Below are 25,598 nucleotides of genomic sequence, written 5' to 3' on the forward strand. Positions count from 1 at the left end.
TCAGAGTATTGTTCATGACTAATCCAGCGGATTGTCGGATGCAGACAGCTGCTGCGGCGGTAGCCCTCAGACAACTTGGTAGGGCTTTAGCCACAGGGTCTAGAGTTGCCGAAAAATACGCGCATGGGCGCTGTCTGTCCCCAAAATGTTGTGTTAAAACTGATAATGCACAACCTTCCTTCTCATGGACATAAAATGTAAAAGGCTTACTGTAGTTGGGGTTTCCCAACACAGGAGCCGAACATAATGCATCACGCAACTCGTGGAAACTCGTCTGACAATCTTCAGACCAGGGCATAGGATTTGGCGTGTCTTTACAGAGTAGTGCCAGCAAGGGTTTAGCTAGTAGTGAGAAATTCGGTATCCATTGTCTACAGTACGATGTAATGCCCAAGAAGGCTCGAACCTCTCTCTGTGTCCTTGGGGCACTCAGTTCTGCAATTGCCTGTATTCTTTCTGGTGTCAGTCTCCTTCCCTCCTTCGACAAGATGTGACCTAAGTAGGTTACTTCTTGTCTGCAAAATTGTAGTTTGGAAAGAGAGACTTTGTGCTTCATGTCACATAAGTTACGTAATAATGATAACGTAGCTTTCTTGCAAATCTCTTCAGTGTCTGCAGCGATCAGCAGATCGTCTACGTACTGAATCAGAGTTGAACCATTCGGTAGAATAATTGTGTCTAGTTGTGTTTTCAGGGCCTGACTGAATATTGATGGGCTTTCGCAGTAGCCTTGAGGAGCGCACTTGAAGCGGAAGCTTCGTCCTCCTAAATTGAATCCAAAAATATCTCTACTCTCCTCGGCAATCGGGATGCTGAAGAAAGCGTTCTTCAGGTCGATCACCGAGAACCAATTTGCTGAAGCTGGAACCATCGTCAATAAAGCAGTAATGTCGGGGACAACTGGAAACTGTGGGATAACTATCTTGTTCACTTCTCTGAGGTCGATCACGAACCTGTACACAGGCGTTTGTAAAGGATCAGTACGCTTTAAGACGGGCAGAACTGGACTGTTACAAACATTTCCTGTTGTTACTTCGATGACGTCTTTATCAATCAGGTCATAAACAATCGTCAATAATGCATTTTCGCATTCGCTAGATATTTTGTATTGGGGAATACGTGGCAACCTAATGTTGGCTTTCAATGTTATGACATACGGTGCTATCTCCAAACGACCTACATCATTAGAGCCATTAGCCCAAAGTATATCAGGAAGTGATGACCATTCAGTCGGAATATTGTCCTTTGACAAATACATTGAGAAATGACTTTTTTACCTAAAGTAAGTTGTACTCCCAAGGGGGAACAGTACAAAGTCGCATATAACCTTTTTAGCAAATCCAAACCTAACAAATTTTCACCGCAACCTGTTGTAAGAATGAGGGGTGCTTCTAATTCGCACGGGCCAATAGAAAGAGATATAGGACTGGAGATCGGGTTTCTAACAGGGGCGCCAGAGAAACCTACTGAAACATTCATTTCGCCAGACAAAGGTGCGCCAGGAAGTTTCGAGTGCATTATAGAACTTTTTGTAGCACCAGTATCCAGCAGAAATGGCTCTGACACTCCTGAGGTAATTACCTTGACATAAGGTCCATTCTGATCTACTGGAACTGAAACAACGCCCTCTCTTTGTCCATGGCTGTCCTAGCAATCGTTACCCTCATTTTCGTGTTCGGTGTAATAGTCGTCAGCATAGTACTGAGCTGACCTGGATGACGCATTATTCTGTTGGTCAAAGCTGTTCATCGAATTCTGAGGCGGAAAGGAAGTTGTATTCTGGGTGAAATTTCCACGGCCCCTACCTCTAGGGGCATGTTGAACACCTCTTCCCCTTACACCTGAAGCACCGCTCAAACGTCGTGCAAGAGCCGGACAATTACCTTTAAAGTGACCCTCTTCTTTGCAATACGCACATTGATTCGGGCCATAAGCAATACGCTGATGCGTAAACTCGTTTCCTTGCGCGTTTCTCGAATACTGCTGTTGTTATTGGTAATTGGGCTGACTAGCCGTACGAGGCGGATAGGCTTGCTGGAGAAGAACTTTAGTTTTTAAATCTTTTGTCTTTTTGTCGACTTTATCTAGCTCGTCTTTGCGCCTATTTTCATAGTACTGGGCGGTAGCTAAAATTTGCGCTGACGTAGAGACAGCCCAAGCACTCTCTGAATCTTTCAGTTTATTACACAGTTCAGGTATTAAATTATGTACGAATTTGTCTACAAACAATCTTTGACCACCCTCGGTAGCCATATCCTGACCACTATGATCGGTGAAAGTCTCCTCAAATCTTGTGAAAAAGTCAGACACATTCTCATCTTTCTTCTGCTTGCACGCAGATAGCTTGTCCCAGTTTACGCGTACTTCAGGCATTATCGTCTTCATGTATGTGATAATTCTACCGGGAAGTTCAGCTATTAACGGCTCAGGTTTAGAACCACCAATTTGTCTAGCATCTATAGCGGCAATGTTCGCCCATGAGTCACCTAGTTCTTGGTCATGGTTCGTATGACGTATTTTGCTCCATAGAGGATGTGGAACAACGTTCCCAAACAACATGTCGATATCCGCTAAATTCATTATACATGAGCTTGCAGTTTGTGATAACTCCTTATAATACCCAGTCGGGTTTTTACGAGGATCAGGCAGTGTCTGCTTGAGTGCTAAGACATCGGATCTTTTCCAGGGGACATGTACCCATACACGCTGGAAATGAGGCAGAATTGGTGGATTTGCATTCGCATCACCTTCCCTCCAAACCGAAGGAACCTCTCTCATTGGGTACTGTCTCGCTCTTTTCCCACCTGCTGCATCGTCTTCGTGACATGATCTAGAGACGTTTCCCTTACTCCTATAAGAGAGCAATAACTCTATCGCTTTCTCAACATCTGCACCTATAATCATACCTTCATAGAACTTAAAGCGTGTACGCCATAGTTCGTTCATTGGGTATTTGGGATCATTTGTCTTCACATCTTCGCCCAGATATACACACATTTCTTCGAATACGTATCTCTGAGTGGGTGCATTCCATTGACGGAAAACTTCCATAACAGATTGAACATCATATCTAACAGTATCCGTAATCCATTTACGGGCTAGTTCATTCAGCACTTTTCTTTCCTCGTAATCAGGCAGTTGACTACGTAACTGTCTATCTTCTGTTTTAGGGGTCGTTTTAGGCGACCCGAAGAAAGGTGAAAACAGACTAGTGACGGTACCTGTCACTCTTTGTCTAATAGAAGGAGAACCTTGCGGAGGAGCAAGTACATCGGAAAAAACAGGCTGAGGCAAAGAAGAAGTAGAGGCAATAGCAGAGGAAGTTGAAGTAGTAGCAGACGTAGTATCATAGACAATAGCTGGAGCTGTAGGCAAAGTCGTAGAAGTAGATGGAGTAGGTAGCAGAGACGGCGGCCTTTGAGAAGGCTGCGCCGGAGAAGTAGGAACCAGCTGAACAGTAGCTGGAGTTTGTGCAATAGCTGTGTTCCGTGCGCCGGGGCGCGGTATAGCAAAATGCTTTGGCGTTGTAGTAGCGTCTAACGCATACGGTGGAGGTGAGCTTAATAAGTGGGACATTAATGGATCTTTCTCGGATCTCTCCTCTTGACCTTGTCCCTTATTTGGTAACATCGGGTAGCATTTATCTACTGCTAGTTTCTTGCTCCTAAGTATTTGTTCGCTTTCTTGCTCTTCCTCGTTATCCCTGTATGCAACGGCAGCTTGCACCATTGACATACCTCTTTTATTCCTTTTTGCTAATTTTATTTCTTTCTGTTTGGCTTCTTTGCGCCATAAGCGGAAAGAGTCAAACATCGCCGGCCGGGCTTTTCTCTTAAATAATTTGACCTCTAGGTTATCTAATATTTCTGAGTCGAAACTACCATATTGGGGCCATTTTAAAACACCATCCTTGCGGGTGTATTTTATCCACACTTCATTATATGTGATAGGACCTACGCCGTGCTTTACATAGAGCTCATATGTTGGAGTTCCAATCGGAGGAACCGGACAGGAATCCTCTAATCGGGAGTCCTTACTATAACCAAGACAAAACAAGTTTCCAAGTCTGCTAAAACCAGGCATCTTTGCTCACTAGTCTAGCTTCAAACTTCAAAGGATTATCTGTTACGATATTTCTCGTGAATACACAAGTCCTTCAGCTTTGGGGCTTGCAAGTACCAAATCAAAGCGTATCTCAAGGATACCAAAAACTAAGGACAAACTAAGGACTGGGAGACGCTCCACTTATACTTAACTGAAGTATTTGAAGATCGGTGACGTCGCTAGAAGACTCGTCTATCGTTTCGCTCTACCAAGGATCACTGGGTCCAAAACAAGGCGATAGTCAGGGCAGCAGTCCTTCGTAGCCGTCGGGACACGGGGAACCTCGCAGCAAAGACCTTCGGAACCACGTCGACATACAGGGGTCGCTGAAGTGGCTGGCCGTCCTCTGGAATTTTCACACAAAGCTCCTCACGAACATCTGGCTTGGACCGTCGCCGCTTGATACCGCCCCGAGTTGGGCGCCAACTGAGGTAACGGATTTTTAGGAACCCGTTTGGTGCCAGGGGATAACACCCGAAGACCTCCGAGTTCTCCCTGTTCCGGACCACAGAAACACGGAGTCTTCTAGTCGCAGTCAGAGATCAAGTTTTATTGGCAGCTACCAAGTAACAGAAGTCCTAGAAGCACGACAAGCACGGGTCATGTGTTCTCAGGAGACTGTTCGTTTTTACAGAACCAGCCTTCTCCTTATATACAGAAATAATAGCTGCAAGCAAGAATTCTTGAGTTTATGATATGGCTATACACATATTTCTACAATAATACAAAAGAGCAAAGTCATGTAGGCAAGCCCGTATTTTAGATGTCCAAGTCGTGATAGATTACCTAGCCAGGCCCGGAACTCCCATCAGATATCGGTGAAGCCCCAGTAAAAGAAGGCACCTCCTAGTCATAAAACTGGCCATAAACAGGGAGCGTGGACAGGTGTGTATGTGTGTAGAAAACATGATCTGTACGCGATGAATGGTTTGTGGTATGTTGTGCATTGATGCTATCGTGTTTGGCCACTGGGCGAGGAGCTGCCCAAACAGGTTTGGCTGGAGGCAGGGGAGTCAGTTGGGACAGGTCAGGGGGGAGTCGGGGAAGGTGGACGTGTCCTTTGAGATCAAGCTCGACCTTTAATTGACTTATCATGAGGGCAAGACACAAGATGGATACCGTTTACAAAATGGAGTCTGAGGGGTCGGGTCGGGACGGGAACTACGATTCAGGGGTGTTAGCATGTCTCGATCATGACGCAAATGCATAGGAATGATGTCCTAATCATTATCTGTTTGGTCGACACCAAATTCGTCATGGTACGTTGATGTTTCGGGACACGGGTATCGGACCTCAATACCGGGACAACAGTAGGGTCCAGAATTTCAGAACCACAAGGTAAGTAACTTTTTCATCACACTCTAATTTGATACAGGCCTCCTGCAACCCCCACATCTATTAACTCTGATAAAGAGATGTTTCTTTTTTTTTTTTTAAAACAGTTTGTGTTTTACCTCTTTTATCCAAAGATTATTAGACGCGTCTTCCCCTGTCTGAACAAGAGTCACTCGCCACATGCACATTTATTTACCCTGGCATTCCTTTACATCACTTTAGCATCTCAGATTCAGAGGTAGCTCAGTGTAAATATTAGAACGGAAACATTTCCCTGTGCAAATGGATGAAACTATAATTTGCAGTGTTTATTATACAATATCAGGAAATTTTGTATTGGAACGGCTAAGCATTTTTTAGCAGTTTTCTTTCCATGAACCTAATTTTATCATTTTAGCAACCCTGCTAATGAATGTAGCCTTCGATATTTCAGTTACTGCTGCATGGGCTGGAAATTATGTCCAAAAGTGTTGAAAAGGTAGCCATTGAAATATTGCAATCCTTGAGTGCCACAGTCCATATACATGAGTCATGATTGTGATTTTAAGTCCCTTCAGTGGCATTCATCCTATACTTTCTCCCCATAATTGCATGGCCATGCAAGGACTACCACATATTCCTTGGCACAGCATCTATTTTTCATTAGTGTAGTTTATTTCTCCAGTATTGGCTCTAACAGAGAATCAGATGTGTGAATTGTCCCCGTTTTCTAGCTGGGAGCTCAGCACAGTGACAGGAATGATTCAAGCATGGGAATTTAGGAAGTTTTCCAGCACTAAAGAACTTTTCATTGGCACTTTGCCTTGCTTGTAAAAGGGCAAGATTAGCATTAATGTTTACTTTGCTACATTTGTTGGTGTATCAACTGTGTTATTATCATGTTAGGTAAGACGACATGAGATCCACAAGTCGAAGAACCATGGGCTGGCCCAGTGGGAACTTCGTGAGAAGACACTTATGAAAAGGTGGAAGAAGAAACAAGACCCTCCAGACGCTTTTGAAAAGAAGAGATTGGCGATTATGAAGGAGGTAAACATGAGACACGCAGAATTATGTTTGGCTTTCATGCAGTCTCTTCTCTCAGGATAGTTGTACCAGATTTTCCTTAGAGGATCCGATATATGATGTAATATAATAGGAGATGTTTACTCATTGGTTAGAGCTGTTTGGTAAAACACCAACGAATGTCTGCACTGCCTGCTACCTTTGGGATAAGTGGTTATAGTTACTGGTATCAAAGTTCTGATTCTTGTTTTTATATATCACTTATGATTGTTTTGTCCCTGTTTTTTCTTTCTTTTCTCTTGTTTGGAACTTCAGTTTGTTTTTCAACTCAAGACACTTCATTCTATTTCAGGAATTTTCAGTGGCTAGTTGTTCCAGTGAATTGATGGAGATTCCAGTGCTCTTTCACATATGATGATATATCACTTAAAAATGGCAGCTAAAGTACAATTATGTTTACAAATAAAAACCAAAAAAACACAGAAAGTCACCAGTTAGTTTTAGCTCCGTGATCTGTACCCGCACAGCTGGCACAAAAACCATAACATGCACACTAGATGCAATGCCTATGACTAATGCGAGTGTCATGAGCAATCTGACATTGTTTCTATCTCCTGCAATTGCATCTGTCATTTCAAGGATGTGGTCCTGAGCATTACACTTAGTATGTGTTGTGATTTCCTCTATTACTTAAGAACGTTTGAACTGAGATGCTTGAAAGAGTCACTGATTATGTTTTTAAATTTGTAAAAGGATATTTCATGGTGTGACTAAGTCGTTGGAGTAGCACCGTACAGCATAGTTAAATGGTACCCGTGTCAGTCCATGATGGCTGCTGTGTTGGAATATAATTATGGGTGTATGATGTTGAATGTGTGCGGTGAAAGATGTACGTTGATTGGATGGGAGTGTAAATGTGGCAGTGTTTCTCTAAAACTAGTTTTGTGGGAGTACAGTGGTGGTTTTGTGGATATAGTGGTCAGTGTGCAGTCATGTGATCGTGGGTGTGGTGCCATAGGATGGTGGGTGGGTGGATATATGAAGGTTGGTGTGTGGCCTATTATAGTGGGCCTGTTTACTGATAATGGTTGTTGTGTGGACATATATATATGATTATTTTTTTTGGAATAGGATGAAGTTTGATGTTTTATATTGCAAACATCTACCCTCTCTGTCCTCCGTGCACTTGCAACCCCTTTTGTGCCACCCTTCCATGCAGCCCCTTTGCATGTCACTGCCACTATTCATCACCACTTTGCATCCACCACCCCCTTGCAGCCTCTGTGTGAACAAGTCCCAACTGCAGTCTGTCATACCCCTGTACTGTATCCTCCTTGCCTGCCCTTCTTCTTCCCTGTTGCCCCCTGTGCTGCTCTCCGCAGCACTCTATGGTCTATACCTACCCTATGCAGGCCTGCTTTGCCACCTTGCCTAACCTCTGCAGTCCCTTATAAGCTCCCACCTCTCCTCTTCCTCCAACATGCTGCAGCCCGCTCTATGTTCCCCAGCCTTGCAGTCCTTGTAAGCCTATTCGTCTCCTGCAGCTCCTGTATGAGCCACCCTGCTCTTCCCTAGCAGCTCCTCTTTGTGCCGTCAGCCTACAACAGGAGCAAAACAGGCATGTCTGGTTTGTAAGTTAAAATGCGTTCAGATCTATTGGATTTTCCAGCTTTGGGAGCTTTGGCTCTTTGACATATTCCCATGATGCAATCATTCCGCATCTTTAACTGGGAATCCCCACTATCTTTAAATAGCAGTAACCAGTGTTAAAAGAGCTATGGACCGCAACAGCAGTGTTTGCTTAGTAGCACATCCACCTCATTTGATAGAGCCCAAACTTTATCCAATGAGGTATAAATGTCAAGCTCTCCTACCCCACCTCCCCGAAAAGGTCACCATACCTCAGATTTCTACTGCACATCATGTTTGAGGCAGTCCCCCTCGCCAAGCCTCATTAGGTACCCCATCCCCAGGACCCTATGTACTTTGACGAGGAGGAGGGCCATGTTGCCCCTCTATCCCGGCTGTATTTGGCCCGATGCCCCCCACCAAAGGCCATGGGGCGTTGGGTGCAGGGGTGCCTTGTAGGGTCGGATCTTCTTACCAGCTCCTGGTTGCGGATGCGGGGAACCTTCCGGATTTAGGCTGAAGGCGTCGGTTGGACGCTTGAGGCAGGTCAGGGATCAATAGATCTTGGGTCTGGATCGCCCAGGAGACCTGCTCATGGTGTTGGGCCACTCGAACTCTGGGCGTCGAGTGCAGAGTGGTACAGACTCGAAGACAAAGTCTTTGGTTTGGAAGGCAGGGCAGGTCCTTGGGGGTTCTTGAGGTTGCCGGCTGCAGGACACACCAGACTTTAGCTTCTGCAGGTTCGAGGTGGGTACAGGCCGGTAGGGCTGGAGCCAAGTCAGTAGGTGTCCTCCTCTTGTTAGCTTTGGCACTGCTGTTCGGTCCTTCTTCTTCTTTTCTTTTTGTAGTTACTTGTCTGAGGAAGCAAGGTTCAGGGGTGCCCCATAATACTAGATTTAGGGACGTTACAGTAAGGTAAAAGGTTGGGACCAATTAGTCCCTTCTAGGGGGGTGGGTACACCCCCTATTATGCCACCCTCCAGTGGGAGGGGGGCATATGCCTCACCCTGGTTGGCTGGGTCCCCCATCTTCAAGATGGTGGGGACTGAGAGTTGTGCTTCAACTCGCCCCCTCCACCTGAGGGGTGGAGTTGGCAGAGGTGGGCACACCTCTCTTCCTCACTTGTTTTTCTCTCATATACTCTTAATGGCTTCTCTGCACTTACAATGTCTAAGAATGGACTTTGACACTGTAGGGGTACAGTGCTCATGCACCTGTACCCTCACCACTGGTATAGTGCACCCAGCTAGAATGGTGACTGATCTATGCCAGGGAAGTGGGTTGTAGGCATGGCACACAGGGATGTGTGCCATGTCAACTCTTCACTTTGCCTTTACAGGCTTCATGTCTTGGTACAGAACAGTGTTGGGGGTGTAAAGGTACAGGACCCAGGAACCGGTTTACAACACAAGCTGGCAGCTGGTTAGAAAATGAGCTAAGTGCCAGTTCGTATACCATTTTAGGGGATTGTAACTTCCACTTAGAAGCTGATAATGATTTGGATACACTAAACTTAATAGATCTAATGAGTACCTTGGACCTAAAACTACGGGTCACTGGTGCTACACATAAAGCGGGGCATACACTCGATGACATCTTCTCCAATAACGGGCATTTAATGTTTACGAACACTCTCCCGGTGATCTGGTCGGATCATAGGGTAGTGTTGTTCGAGGTGACTCCTATGAATCAAGACATTAAGAAACCAGTTACGAAACAGACGATTACCAGAGCATGGAATCGGGTAAAAGCTAATGAATTTCGGGATCAGTTAGCTTCTACGTCCCCTATTATACCTGCAGATTTAAATGAGGCCACATCTGCTTACATAAACTGGTTAGAAGCAGCCAGTAACAAGTTAGCTCCTTCGAAAACCATTTATAACAGGCAACGTCCAACGTCACCGTGGTACACCCAGGACCTTAGAGAAAGTAAACTCATCTGCAAGCACCGGAAAAGAGCTTGGAGTATAATGTGAATGGAAAAAATAAATATATAAACTAAGTTTAGCTCAGTATAAGAAGCTAATTCATAAAACTAAACAAGATTCCTTTGCAGATAAAATACAGTCTGCAAAGAACTCTACCAAAGAACTGTTTAAAACAGTTACGGCATTAGCACACCCTCCCTCTATTCCCATCATAGCCAGTCAAGAACTGTGCGATAAGATAGCCAACTTTTATTTCCAGCAAAGTTGATGATATCTTTGCCACATTTACAGGAACTTTAAAAAAGACCCCCTTAATAGATAAGGTAAATTTGAAAAGGGAAGAAGGTATACTGCCTCAGCTCTGCAATTTTACACCAATTACAGCCTCTGAAGTCCACACACTCCTGGCGAAAGCCAAATCAGGATCACCAATGGATCCATGTCCTACTTCTATACTTAATCTTGCACCCAAACTAGTCACATTGATTCTGTTGGTCAATATCAATACTATGTTCTTAGAAGGTTACTTTCCTAAGGCATGGAACACAGCATCAATTATTCCCTTGCTGAAGAAGCCCAATCTGGATCCAACGGATTCTAACAATTTCAGACCCATATCCAGACTTCCACTCCCTGCTAAAGTCTTGGAAAAAATTATGAATATCCAACTCCGTCGTTATTTGGAGGAGGGACATGTGCAGGACCCTAATCAGTGCGATTTTCGGGGGGTGGGGTCACAGCACACAGTCAGCTCTCCTCAAATCCACGGAACAAATTAGGACATTCTGGATCAGGGAGGTAATGCAGCCCTGATTATGCTAGATCAATCTGCGGTATTTGATATGGTCCATCATGTTTTATTGATGGACCGGCTGCATGAGATTGGTGTTAAAGATATGGCCTGGAAACTGATGAAATTATTTTTAACCAATAGAGTGCAGACAGTCACACTTGGAAACTGTAATGCCAAATCATTCTCTCTCCCTTGTGGAGTCCCACAAGGGTCATCCAGGAGTCCAACTCTTTTTAATGTTTATGTCTCGCAATTGGCTCCCCTTATTGAATCCTTTGGGTTCAATTTGACTTCCTACGCAGATGATATGCAGATTGTAGTATCACTGTCAGTCAGTCAAAATACTTTATTCGATTTCATTAAAAAATCATAAAAGATATAAAATATTTATGTACATTTAAAAAGGGTTTAAAACTTGCGATTATAAACAGTACATTGGATAATTATCAGAACATTGGGTCAACGGTTGTACTACATGAGATCTACAGTTACAAAGCTTCTTACATTACACTTAATGGCGCATTACGTGATCTGATTCTAGACGCTGCTGCTAGGTAGTTTGCCATGCAAAATATGGTACGGATATTACTCGGGGACTGGAGATACAATAATGCAGGCCTCACTTGGATGAAGCCAGCTTCCCTTAAGATTGGCAACAGGTACTTTTTCCGTATCTCTGAGAACAGACCACAAAACATAACAAAATGCATGGTATCCTGCGTTGAGAAATTATCACAAGTACAAGGTGAAGCATTTTCTGATTTTACCCATGTCTGATAGTTTCCCAGGTAAAAATGAATCAAATTAAATCTGAGTTTGGTCAGTAAAAACCTATGAAATGTCCTGGTGACAAAGTTGAGGTAAGGTTCGAGCGAGTTGGAATTAGAAAGCAGGTAGTGTGATCTAACTTTAGTTTTCTGCATTTCCAATTCATCGCGGCCTAGGCTTGCCCTCATCATAAAGTGCTTTTTTGTCCAGTCTACGTCTTTCTTCCTGATGCACAAAGGAGAGGCGAAGAGTTCAGGGCGGCCCAGTTGTTCAAAGGACTTCCTCAAATACTCCAGCCATGGGACTTTTTTAGAGTGGTCTAGGGACATGACATCATTCATTATAGCGTAGTTAAGGGTTAGTTCCTTATTGAGCCATGTTTTTAGCCAGAATGTTAAAGGTGCCAGGTTAAGCTTGTCCGTAACATAGGCCAGGCCCACCTCCGCATGGATTGAGAAAGTTGAGGTGGACTGGGGAACAGTAAAGAGCGTAAGAACCTGTTTTCAGCCCTCTGGATTGGTTCAAGGTGTACATAGCCCCATAGAGGTGAACCGTACGTTGCTAAAGGGATGCATTTAGTGTTAAAAACCTTCAGTAGGACATCCATTGGTCTAGCCCCCAACCTTTTTGAGAAGCCCATAAGGGCCGCCGAGGACCTGGCCATAGATAGGCTCTTTGCCCTAACCTGGGGCCACACGACCCCTCTCATCAAAAAGCACCCCCCAGGTAGGGGAAAACAGCCACTCTAGAGACCACTTCCCCCTTACACCTGAAATTTTTCGGTTTACCCTTGTTTTCTATGGCATCCGACCACCATTGTGTGGGATTTGTTCGTGTTAACCTTTAGGTCCAATTGGTCCATAAAAGCACCGAACGCGTCTAACAAACGCTGGAGACCGTTGCCAGTTCGGGCTATAAGGACTGCGTCGTCCACGTATAGTAGAGCAGGAATCTACATCTGTAGTGAATGAGCCACTTTAGTGGTCTGATGATCTGTGATGACCCTCGATCACCACCATTGTGTACTGACTTTAGTGTGCTATGTTACTTTAGCCTTAATGTAGGATGGTCTTGCAGTAGAATAATCTTGCCAAAGAATAGAAGGTATGGGATTTCAAGGTGCAGTGTTGTTGGTGATGGTGCACACATGTGCTCCATAGTGGATACTGAGGGATTAGTGTTATTTAAGTTATGTGAATTATGACTTTAGCCTATTGGCTTTGTCGTGGTCTAATATCATTCTGCTTTCCAAGTAGTAGAGGCCTATGCTTGAGCAACTCCATATTCTAAACTGCAGCCATCTTCTGAGCCTCTGTGGGTGAGAGGTTATATTTTAGATTACATGTGTTGTCCACCAGTAGTGAACCAGACCGGACCGGTTCTTATCGGGTGGAATGTGCTCTCTTCATGCCGAGTCAGAGCAAAACGCTTGGCCAGCTGCTTGTCGTGCTCTTGGTACGAGGTGGTACAGGAATCCAGTGAGAACTGTGGGCGGAGTTAGCTAGAAACTTCGATGGAGAGCTGCATTCTATATTAGAGAAAGGGGGTCCGAGAGATTCTGAGATTCTGAGATGCTGAGATGCTGGTCTGGTGTTTTGGCGGTCTGATGATACATCACGGTGCAGACGTGCAGTCGTGTTTGTGCAACAGAGAGTCCGGGACCAACCAGAGAGGGAAAGAGAGACGGACCCTTCTTCAGATGACAAGATGCCTAAGATTATGGTGAGGTGTACTTATTGGGCCAGATGTAGGTGGCCAATTACCGGTCGGTAATTGGATTTTGAGATGTAGGGCATGCATTTACAGAATCAGTATTTTACCGATTCTGTATTTACCGATTCGGTAAAATTACCGAATCGGTAAATACAGACTCGGTAAAATACCGATTCTGTAAATGCAGATGTAGCTGGCACATGTCAGAGTGCCACAGGGCTTTAAGAATCTGTATTTTACCACCCAATCCAATTGGGTGGTAAAATACCGAATCCAGGTGTGCATGCACATGTGTGCATGCACACCTGTGCCATGTTGTGTGCCACATGGCGCACATGCCTATTTTTGGGGTGCCAGAGGGTGTCAAAGTGACACCCCCTGCACCCTTGCTAAAATCGGTATTTACCGAATCTGTAATTACAGAATCTGTATTGCCCATTGATTCCTATGGGCTGCAAGGCCCATAGGAATCAATGGGCAATACCGAATCGGTATTTACAGAATCGGTAAATACCGAATCTTAACGATTCGGTATTTACTGATTCTGAAATACCTACATCTCCCCCCCCTCTATTTTACCACCTCTTAAATACCGATTCGGTATGAATCGGTATTTAAGAGGTGGTAAATTAAAATTACCTACATCTGGCCCATTATATCTAACTATGCTTTTATTTTCAGGTTCTATGTATTTGTATGTGTTGATGATTGCTACTAATGTTTACTGTGATGTTTAGTTATTTCTTTCTTTTGTCATCCTATTATCATGTAATAAAGAAACCCTAGAGCATATCATTTGTTTGTATTCCTTGTGAGGGAAGGTTGGGACCCTTTTTTACCAAGTACTTACAGAGGGATGGGCGATTCCCCTCTAATGGGTGATTGTTGATACGGAAGGGAAAGTGCCTCCCATCAGGGATGTCTAAATTCTATCCAATACATTGCCTGGAGGAGCATGCGTTGTTTACCCTCTCGGATGGGGAGGTGTTGTGACTTGTTATTTGCGAGCTCCTCCGCAATGGTCTTGTATGTTATCAGTGTTTATTCCTTTCTTGGGTAAGTATTGTGAAATGTGGTGTCTTTCTGGAGCTTGAGAAAGGATGTGGTAAGTAATGGCCTGGTGACTGACAGAAGCACCAAAACATACAGAGAAGTAGGTCATTACAACATCTCCTACACGTGGGACGTCTCCTTCCACCTCTTCCAGATGCCTACCTAACCCGTTGATATAAATGGTGAAGAGGAGGGGGGCCAGGATGCAGCCCTGCCGTACCCCTCGCATTGATTCCATCTGGACTGCTTCCAGATGGAACTCGGGAGTTAGCACCCCGCTTTCATGATTGCATGACAGCGGTGGGTGGCTGGATGGTCCAAAACTGCTTAAAGCTTAATTCTAATAAAACAGTGGTGGTACTGTTTGGGAATAATCCTCAATTTTGGACCCCGGCATGGTGGGCAGATTCTCTTGGCCCCCTCGCAACACTGGTTAGGAAGGTGAAAAAATTGGGGTTTATAATTGATAATAAACTTTCCTATAAAGATCAAGTGAATTCAGTGGTCTCGGCCACATCATACACCCTGAAATCATGTAAAGAAAATACTGCCTTTTCTTCCTAAAGAAAGTAAAAAAATAGTCATAACGGCTTTGGCTATGTCCAGATTGGACTACTGCAAAAGCCTTCATGTAAACATTCAGGAAGGGCTCATGAACAAACTCCAACTCCTACAGAATGCAGCTGCCTGACTGCTTTCAGGTACCTCAAAATGTGAATCTATCTCGGCAGAAATTAAAAAGTTACATTGGTTACCTGTCAGGAAGTGAGTTCTGTTTAAGACCCTCTGTGTGGTCCATAAGTCACTTCATGGCATTGGACCTAATCACTTCAATTGGTACGTACCCAGAAGATCTTTGCGTTCCTCAGAAGCCAAACTAGTTTGTGTACTGTTGGCAAAAAAAGCTAATTGGGGTGGCAGAGATTTTCTGGTTGGCGCCGCCAAAGCATGGAATGCCCTTCAGCTGCCTCTCAGACGCATGACAAAATTATTGGACTTTAGGAAGGCTTTGAAAACTTGGTTGTTCAATGCCTAAGGCCCAAGTTTGACCCCTCTGTGACCGAGTTTCAGCAGGACATCTTACATAGCGCCAGGACACCCTTGGGTAACAGCGCGCTCTATAAATGTCATTAACATTCACCTCTAAGGGCGGCACAATAAGTGCTGCAGCCCTTAGAAGCCTTCCCTGGTCACAGTGTCCTGGGTACCTGTGGTACCATTTACCAGGGGCTGACCTGTGGCCAGAGATGCCAATTGGGCTTTGTCCTCAATGCAGTTTTAGGGAAAGAACATGCGTACCTGATTGGCAAGAGCCCAGGGCACACTCGAAGTACATCAGCAGTTCAGCAAAAATTGGGAGCAACCATGCAGAAAGAGGGCATGTTCTCACATAAACCCCCCTCCCCACAAGCGAAAGAGGATGAGACTAACCTTTCCCTAGAGCAAAGATACTCACATACTTTCTGTTGGGGCCAAAATTACAATGTGCTTTGTGGCCGAGGGCCGCACTGTTAGGGGTGGGGTCAGTGGGGGTGGGATCAGTGGGGGGCGGAGCTACAGTAAAAAAAAACCTGTTTCAAAACAGTAGACAATGCGACAATGCTGTATTTCAAAATCAGATGTAACTACAAAGAGCACATTTTGATAATACATTTTTATTTGAAGGCTTTTAGTGAAAGTAGAATAGCAAGTACAAAGGCAAATGTAATGGGGAAAAGTCTTTTCCAAGGCACAGAGTTTATGCACTCATTTTACAGTTCATGTCCGCAGTTAATTTCTTGTACTCTGGCACCTTTTCAGAGAGTGCAAGTCTAGGAGGTGATCCAGATGTGCATCAGTCAGTTTGTTTCTCAGTTTAGTTTTTAGAACACCCATTGTAGAAAAGGAACACTCGCATACATATGTGGACCCAAACATGCTAAGTATTCTTTGTGCTAAGGTAAAAAGAAGAGGGCATTTTTCAGATGGCACACTTTGCCAGAAATCTTCTGGTTCCTTCCCCAAGAAAGAGGACTCAAGCACAGAGCTGTATTGCATGTCAATTAGTTCCATCTCAGCTTCTGCCCTTTTCAAACCAATAAGTTCAACAGCTTCAAGATTCCTTGCACTAACCATCCATGGGTTTTCCACAAGCCTGAAAAGTGGGGTGAGAACTCTAAACTGAGAGACTCGCCTCTTAATGTCCCCAGACATTTCTTCCATATATGCACACAGATTGAAACTGAACAACATTTCCTGAGCTTTTTCAACCCTCTTTGTTAAAGCCTGCAACTTAGGAAAGTGTGTAAGATCACCATCGTTCAACTGCTCTCGGAACAGCTTGAGTTTACTTTTAAAGGAGTATATGGCACTCATCATTGAGGACACCAGTTTCTGTCTACCTTGAAGTACCAGATTGAGAGAGTTTAAATGTGAGAAGGTGTCACACAGAAAATGGAGCATGGTGAGTCATTGCAAGTCATATAATTCTGAGAAGGATTGCCCTCGACTGATTACAAATTGTTAAATTTCTGGAAGCAAAGTAATAAATCTTTCTAGCACTCTACCTTTGCTCAACCACCTAACTTCAGTATGCAACAACAGGTCTGCCTGTTCACATTCGGCATCCCTCAGCAATAATTTAAAAAGTCTGTGGTTGAGTGCTTTGCTCAAATAAAATTAACAATTCTCACAACTTGCTTCATAACATCATTTAGTTGTCCTTGTTTTATTTTCGTGCATAATGATTCCTGATGTATTATGCAATGATAATCAATTAAAGTGGATGATTGAAGTTTTTTTCTTAACAGATATACAAAGCCCTTCTCATGTCCAATCATGGAGGGTGCCTCATCTGTAGTAATACCTACAAGATTGTTCAATGGCAGGTGATGAGATTCAAAAATAAAACACATGCTGGCCAACACATCCTCTCCTCTTGTGTGACCATGCAATGGCAAAAAGCAGAGGAGCTCTTCCTTTGGAATGATTTCTTGTTCCAAATACCTCACCCAAATCATTAACTGAGCCACATCACCTCCATCTGTGGACTCGTCAACAGCAATGCTAAAGAAAGGGGACAGCTTGACTACATTGATGACCTGTGCTAGAACATTGTCACCCATTGGCTCTATTCTACGTGTGCATGTGGAATCTGACAGTTGTAGTGCACCTATTTCCTTCATAATTTTGGATTTATTAGGATAGTGGGCCAATAAAATGTCTGTTGCTGAGAGAAAACACTTCTTAACCAGCTCTGCGTCTGTAAATGGCTTTTTATGTTTTGCAAGCAAGTTGCAAATCTGGAAAGATGCCTCGGTTACAGCCTCAGATTCTTTCATCTGGCACAGAAAGAGCTTTTGCTGGAATAGAAGGGCTTGCTTTAGTGATGCCACCTTCGCAGAACGCGGTTTTGAGGACATTGGAAAGTTTTCTGTGAAGTCAGAATGTCGTGTTTTATAGTGCCGCTCCAGGTTATATCTTTTGAGCACATTAACCTTTTCTTTGCAAACGAGACCAGTAGCTTTATCTTTTGGATATTCCACAAAAAGATATTCTTCTTCCCACGAAGCATGGAACACCCTGTGTTCACTCTGTGTGGGTCTGGGTCTTTTGCAAGACTGTTACCGGGCTGTATGCCATTTCTTTTGGGTTCCTTATGAACACTGCAGGAAAACAGGATTTGTGTTCACGACCGATGGCACGACCCTGTCTCACGACCGATGGCACGACCCTGTCTCACGACCGATGGCATGACCCTGTCTCACGACCGATGGCACGACCCCGTCTCATGACCGATGGCACGACCCTGTCTCACGACCGATGGCACAACGCTGTCTTAAATACAGAGCTCTTCACAAACCAACGAGGTGACACTGGAGAGCTGCTATTTGGGGGTGGGGAGGAAACACGTTTGGAAATAAAATTTGTGTTAACAAATGTAAAGGTCCACATTGAGTGTTTACTTATCGCTGCATATTTTGACAGTGCCCTATGTGCTAATATTTAGATTAATTTGTGCATTCAAGCTTTAATTAGATATTAGCGCTTCACAAATGAAACCTCTTGTATCACATTTCTCATGTATAGCCATCCCAACTTGAGAGCATTAGTGAAATGAAGAAAGAAATAACATGAGACCACCCTTTCTTAATAAATTAAGTTTACATTTGCACAGTGCATCCACTACCTCAAATGCCTTTCCATATTACCCAGGCAGGTGAAGTAGTAGCTAAGCAAAATATCCTTCCACTTGCAATAGTGAACTGAAGTCTAGAGGTCCTGGCAGGCCACATATGGTAGAGAGGGCCCTGCGCTCTGGCAGTCGTTGGGGCAGAGAGTCCTGCCCTCTGGCAGTCGCTAAGGAAGAGGTGTTACTTCCCTGCAAAATTCCTCTGCAGAAGTGAAACTATGTGCCAGATTTCCCACTTATTCATGCAGAGCAGTGCAGCAAATGCGCTGCGTGAAAAAGAGAGAAGAGTGCTTATTAACAGAAATATGACACTCTCCTCCCCTTTCCCTAGCACAAGCGCTGAAATCACCAACCGTGCCCGAGAGACACATTTGCACCATAGTACAAGGGTGTCTCTGTGAGTCTATCATAGGTTTTTACAAGTCCAGCACATTTACATTTACATTTACATTTGTACTTGGGTGAAACCCTTCCAGTACAAAAACTATGCATAAGCTGACTTAAACTATTTCCCCTCTTTGCATGTGGGATGCACTTTACAGCACAGATACAAAATTGCAAAAGAAAGGAAAAATGAAAGCATTTCTCCTTCGTTTCGCCTACTTCAAAAGTGCGAAGTTTTCTGATGCTAAACCCTGTCTATTTTATTTAGTAAACATGGTTTAGCTTCAGAAACCTTGGGTGGTTGCATGTGAACACCCAAGTTCCACCCATGGTGCACCCCCTTCGGTGCTCAGTAACCCAAAGCAGTGCTAACCCAGGAACGACACTGCTTAATTACATAGCCACCACAGCTTTCAGGGACCCCTCACTTTTTTCATCCCACTTACAACCTTGGTATGCACAGCAACAGGGCCAAGAAGACATGCTGTGCACCCACCCATGGGATCCCCTGGTCTCCTTCAAAGTGAGATTAGAGGTGTATCGGGAAAGACACTGACACTGTGGGAAAAGACACCCCAGACTCTTAACAGGGCCTACATCCTCCTTCATAAGTGCAGTATAATGAATTCTCAAACAATAGCTCCAATATGGGCTCTGAATTAACAAAGAAATAATGTAGGGGACAGTAGAGACGCTGAAAATAAAGAAAATGTGAACTATGACCTTAGTAAAATAAAAAAAACGTATACACTTCTGAAAAATGCATTACTTCTGCAATTACTCATCAAATAGCAGGATTTCTCTACTATAAACAGACATGCAACAGAACCTCAAAATATATTTTTAGACCGAACTACGGCGATATATACACATAACTGACACGGATCGCCTGGTTACAGGGCTTTCAGTGGGATGAAGAACCTGGGGGTTCTCTCAAAGGGCCATGACCGATGAAATTAAGGTCATGGCTTAAACACATGTAAACTGAAAAGTCTGTGCTTAGCATAGTGTGCCACCCTACTGGCATTTAGTTTGTCATTATATCCAGATATATCTGATACAACCAGTAACATTATACCTGCAACAAGTTAGGACTATTGGCTTTGCCAATGGTTGTTAGTTGCATAAGATACATAACCAACAACTATGGCTTTGTTGTATATAAAAGTATTATATTGAAAATGCTTCAGTTCTGAAAAGATGACTGTGAAAGAACTAAAACCATTCTATTTGAAATTATATCAGAATCTTTGAGGAGTGATGCTGCTACTGACTGTATTTTTTTTCATCCTGAGGGCTAAAATGGAGACCCCGATAGGTGTTAGTTGCATAAGATAAATAAGCTATGGCTTTGTTGTATGTAATATATAAAATTGAAAATGCTTAATTTCCGAAATGATGACTGTGAAAGAAGTTAAACAAGCCTGTTTGAAATTACATCAAATACTTTGTGCTGCTGTTGAGTTGAAAAATGTTGAGTCTCCTGCCTCGAGTCTATGGACATGTATGAAAGTCAGCATATATTTGAATGACAGAAGCTATTGCCTAAATTTACTTAGCGTTTAGCTTTCCAAAGGCCTGTGGAATGTGTGTATTGATAAATCTAGAAAGGAAAGACCCCCAAGACAAGCAAAAATGAAATCTGAAGACAGAATTCAAACCTAGGACCGAGATTACTGTTCTGTTCTGTAAAGACCACCTGGCGGTTGAGCCCTGATGTGTTAAGGAATTCCAAGTCACCTTGCTATGTTTCTCGGAACATAGCCAGCACATGGAACATAGCCAGCACCAAAAGCCCTGCCTGTTAACTCGTGGAGCACACATTTGCATGAAAAGCAAATTTCAGCCGATAACCAACACACAGTTGTCCACAGAATGCGGCAACAGCGCCATCTACTGTCGCATGCACATAAATAAATATGCAAAACCTCGCAATAAACATGCATAAAAGATTTTAGCCCCTCAAAAATCCCGAAAGATAACTTCACATTTTGTGTCAAACCCCGAAGGATATCTTTACATTTTGGGTCATTAACAAGGAGGTCTAAAAACAGAGAACCAAAAAAATAGGGACCCGCAATAACACTGATGGCAATTGCATACACTTACTTCTTTCTGAGGCGAGGAGAGGCGGCAATTGTTGCAACGGGGCACTGAATCTCCGCTCCTTCAGTTGGGCACACACTGCTTCTGCCGGTGCTGGAGCAACTTTCGGGCCTTCTTTTTAAACCCTCACCTGCCGCGACGTGCGCATGCCCCTTTGACCGTTTCTCGGCAAATGCGGCCCGAGGAATCACAATAGCAGTAATGGCGCCAAGTCTGTGACTGTTGTTGTTTTCCATGGGGGCCGCAAGTGGCCCGCGGGCCGTACTTTGAGTACCGCCGCCTTAGAGAGTCTTCATTTTCTAAGTGGAAGAACCTGGAAAGTCCCTCTGCATTGGCATGGGCAGTCCCAGGTCTGTGTTCCACTACAAAGTTCATTCCCTGTATGGAGATGACCACTTCAACAGTTTAGGATGTTTACCTTTTATCTGCATTAGCCATTTGAGAGGTCTGTGATCAGTTTGAACTACGAAGTGAGTACCAAACAAGTATGGCCTCAGCTTCTTCAGGGACCAAACCATAGCAAAAGCCTCCCTCTCACTGGCACACCAACGCTGCTCCCTAGGGAGAAGCCTTCTGCTTATAAAAGTAACAGGTTGGTCTTGGCCTTTATCACTGGTCTGACATAGGACTGCTCCTGTCCCTAGCTCAGAGGCATCAGTCTGCACAATGAACTGCTTGGTGTAGTCTGGAGCCTTGTGAATTAGTGCTGAGCACATTGCCTCTTTCAGGTTGTCAAAAGCCTTTTGAAAGCCAACTGTCCAGTTTTCTTTTTTGGGCATCTTCTTGGAGATAAGTTCTGTGAGGGGAGTCGCAATGGACCCATATCCTTTCACATACCTCCTGTAGTACCCAGTCAAGCCAAGGAATGGGTCTGGGTTATTGGAACTGCCCAGTCCAGGATGGCTGGATCTTGGGCTGTATGGATTGCACTTGGTCTCTGTAGGAACTGGGTTCGCAAGATCCCCGGGGGTAGCCTGGCTCGAGCAGGTAGGCACCCGAAGCTTAGGTGTAAAGTGACTACACAGCACACGCATCCACTGAGACAAGAAGTACACGCAGAGACTGAAACCGCACCAGTGGATTTGATTCAAATAAATAAGTTTTATCTAAAATCAAAATCAGGGCAATCAAAAATCACAGTAGTAATAACTCATTACCTTTCTTTAAAATGCATATTTTTCAGTACTTGGCCATAAATACATAAATAAATAAATATTAACTAGTGAGTATCTGTAGGCCCTTCAGTAAATACTGCCTTAGACAGGATTAAAACATTTCATGTAGCATTGGAAAAATCTTCCAGTGAGCATCTGTAAGGAATTCGTTAAGGAGACATGCATATACATTTCATTTCGCAGGAATAAAACATTTCCTTATACCCCTGTGGGCATCTAGTCAACCTTTCCTCATGCAGGAATAAACATTTCATCCAAGGAATGACGTTTCATTACTCAGCAATAACATTCCCTAGCTGCAGGAATTAGCAGGTCATCAAAGGAAGGTAAACATTTCATTGAACGTAGGTAATGCATTTCATCAAGCCAAGTTAAACCCTGCATCAAGCAACAATAAACAATCCCTCAGCCCATGTGCCTAAAATCTGGGCCGGCCTAGGGTGAGTGGAAACAACTAGTCCTCCCCAATGGTTGTGGAAGGAGGATTGCAGGCTCCGGCCCAGTTGCGGTATTTTCAGGGTCAATTAGGGCCAACGGGGCACAGTCTCAAGGTCTCCAGAGGGGTGGGGCGGTCAGGGGCCTCCCCCTCGCTCCTGGGAGGTCCCGTGTTTGTGTGGGTTCTCTGCCCTCCCTTGGGGCTTTACCTGTGGTCTTCGGGCCTTCCCAGGGCCCCTTGCGGTGATCACAGCAAGCAGAGGAGGACTGCGGGCCTCCGGGGCCTTACTCGGCCCAGGGCGGTGTGATTGCGGATCGGGGAAGCTCGCGACTCCTGAAGAGCCCCCCGTGCCGCGCTGCAGTCGGCCCAGGCCCTCGTGCTGTCGTCAGAGGCCGGGGACCGGTCGGGCACAACTTCGGCAAGGGTGCGGCAAAACGGGTCAATGAGGGCTCGGCGGGGGCAGAGTCCAAGACGAGCCCCCGCCTAGGGCGGCCTCCCGGGTGCAGCGGCGGCCCTCCCCTTGCTCTGAGGGCCGCCGGGGTGAGGCGCGAGGATCTCCGCGAAGGGGGCTCTGGGGCCGCGGTCGTGAGGACCGGCCTTCAGTCACAGCGGGGATGATGCAGACAGCGCCGGGCCTCGGCGGTGTGTTTCGCCCCGCTACCGCACTTCTTCACCTCAGCGCTTTGGGAGACGGTCAGTGCTGCTTCTCTCTCCGGGCGCAGCGCAACGGGGCAGAATGGCGTGTGGCACCTTTAGCGCCTCAGGGGGCCACCGCGCTCACTCTTCACTGGTGCGTCAAGAGCAATGTCAGCAGTTCTTGGCAGGCTACAGCGCTCAGGGGGGAATGCAGCGCTTGGTAGAGAAAGCGCTGGGGGACAGGTTTCTCCTTAGCGCTTAGCAGGCAGGTTATCACTTCAGGCAGGACAGCACTGGGGGCACAGGTTGATACGCCGGGCGCAGAGGTGGCAAGGCCCAATACCTGGTTGATCCCCAGTAGTCCTTGGGGGCACAGAAAGGGGGTCTTCTCGACGCCAGTTGAGTCCTGTGCCCTTCTAAGGTAAAGTCCTGGTTTCTGGGGAGGGGAGGGTGTGAGTTTAAGGTTTTCCTCAGCAGATCACTTCAGGTGGTCCCTGGGTCCCCTCCCGCCGGGCCAGATCAGTGGGCTAGTTCAGTGTTCCTTACACAGCTTGGTGGGCAGCGCCTAAACCCTGTCACCCCCCAGTGGTATAGGTTCCTGACTAGGCCCTACCACCTAAGTCTCCTGCGTAGGGTCCCCCAGGTCAGTGATGCCCCAACTGCCCCAACGGACTAGAAAGTTTCCCTCCCTTTTCTTTTATAGTGGCAGTTGGCAGTTGGGGACCACTCCCCTATTCTGGAAGGTATCAGGAGCTTCCTCACTCTAGCTATGGGCAGGCAGGCAGGCTAGTGTTGCTACAATGTTTAGGGGTTCCAGCCAGCTCCTGGCTACTAGAGTGCGCCTAACAAGACCACGCTGCAGTAGCAGGGGTCAGTGGCAGCCATGTTGGGGGAAGAGAGCACCTGCACCTTAGCATTGTTTAGCAATGGGAAGGTGCCCAGAGACCTAAGGTCAACAAAAAGAAGATGGGAAAAATGAGGCAAAAGCGAAAAAAAATGGGGAAAAACCACCCTAAGGCTGACAGGTCTAACATGCGTCCCCCCAGCTGAAAGTGGGGCGAGCTACCCAACCTCTAGGGAGTTCTCGTCACTAAGGCGGAAAAACCGGGAGAGACCGTCAGCATTGGCGTGGTCAACTCCGGGCTGATGTTCCACCCTAAAGTCCATCCCCTGTAGGGAAATGGACCACCTTAGCAACTTGGGGTTTTCGCCTCTCATCTGCATGAGCCAGCGAGGGGGTCTGTGGTCGGTTTGAATCAGGAAGTGAGAGCCAAACAGGTATGGCCTCAACTTCTTCAAGGCCCAGACCACAGCGAAGGCTTCTCGCTCGATGGTACTCCATCGCCGTTCCCGAGGGAGGAGTCTTCTGGAGATGAAGGCCACAGGTTGGTCTTGGCCATCGTTGTTGAGTTGCGAAAGCACAGCGCCTATGCCGTGCTCGGAGGCATCCGTCTGCACAATGAATTCCTTCGAAAAGTCAGGTGTTGCAAGCACCGGAGCGGTGCACATCGTGTGCTTCAGTGTTTCGAATGCCTCTTGGCAACCAGCCGTCCAGATCACTCTTCGTGGCAGCTTCTTGGACGTCAACTCAGTCAAGGGGGCTACGATGGTACCATATCCCTTGACGAACCGGCGGTAATAGCCAGTGAGGCCGAGGAAAGCTCGGACCTCAGTCTGGGTTTTGGGGGGCTCCCAGGCCAAGATGGTCTCAATTTTGGCCTGGAGGGGTTGCACCTTACCCCGCCCACCAGGTGTCCCAGGTAGACGACAGATCCCAGTCCAATCTGGCACTTGCTAGCTTTGATGGTCAGGCCAGCACGTTCCAAAGCCTGCAGCACCTCCTGGAGATGCTGCAGATGGTCTTCCCAGGTGCTACTGAAGACAGCTATGTCATCCAGGTACGCCGCTGAGAAGGACTCCAGGCCAGACAGCACCTGGTTCACCAACCGCTGGAAAGTGGCCGGAGCATTCTTGAATCCAAAGGGCATCACTCTAAATTGGAAGTGGCCCTCGGGAGTGGAGAACGCTGTTTTCTCCTTTGCTCCGTTGGCCATGGCAATCTGCCAGTACCCTGATGTTAGATCGATGGTGCTGGGGTACCGGGCTGCTCCCAGCCGGTCAATCAGCTCATCCGCCCGTGGGATCGGGTGAGCTCTGTCTTGGTGACAGAGTTCAATCCCCGATAGTCCACATAGAACCGAAGTTCTGGTGTGGTGCCCGGTGGGGCTGCTTTCGGCACCAGCACGACCGGACTAGCCCACAGGCTGCTGGAAGGTTCAATCACCCCCAGCTCCAGCATTTTGGCCACCTCACCCTGGATGCTGTTCTCAACTTTATCGTACAGCCGGTAAGACATGGTT

At 45.7% G+C, this 25,598-nt stretch overlaps 1 protein-coding gene across 7 annotated transcripts in view; it reads left to right on the forward strand.

Annotated features, from left to right (window-relative positions):
* SPICE1 (spindle and centriole associated protein 1) overlaps positions 1–25,598 on the forward strand; it is a 591,766-nt gene that overhangs the window by 121,627 nt on the left and 444,541 nt on the right. For all 7 annotated transcript variants that reach the window (XR_013599733.1, XM_078656677.1, XM_078656679.1 and 4 more), the window contains one exon: positions 6,325–6,468. Coding sequence is in view for 6 of the 7 variants with exons in the window: in XM_078656677.1 (XP_078512803.1) it covers positions 6,325–6,468 (144 nt within the window). In the remaining variant the exon portion in view is untranslated. The remainder of the gene's footprint in view (positions 1–6,324; positions 6,469–25,598) is intronic.

This window comes from Lissotriton helveticus, chromosome 8 (genome assembly GCF_964261635.1).
Source record: "Lissotriton helveticus chromosome 8, aLisHel1.1, whole genome shotgun sequence".
NCBI classification, from domain to species: Eukaryota; Metazoa; Chordata; class Amphibia; order Caudata; family Salamandridae; genus Lissotriton; species Lissotriton helveticus.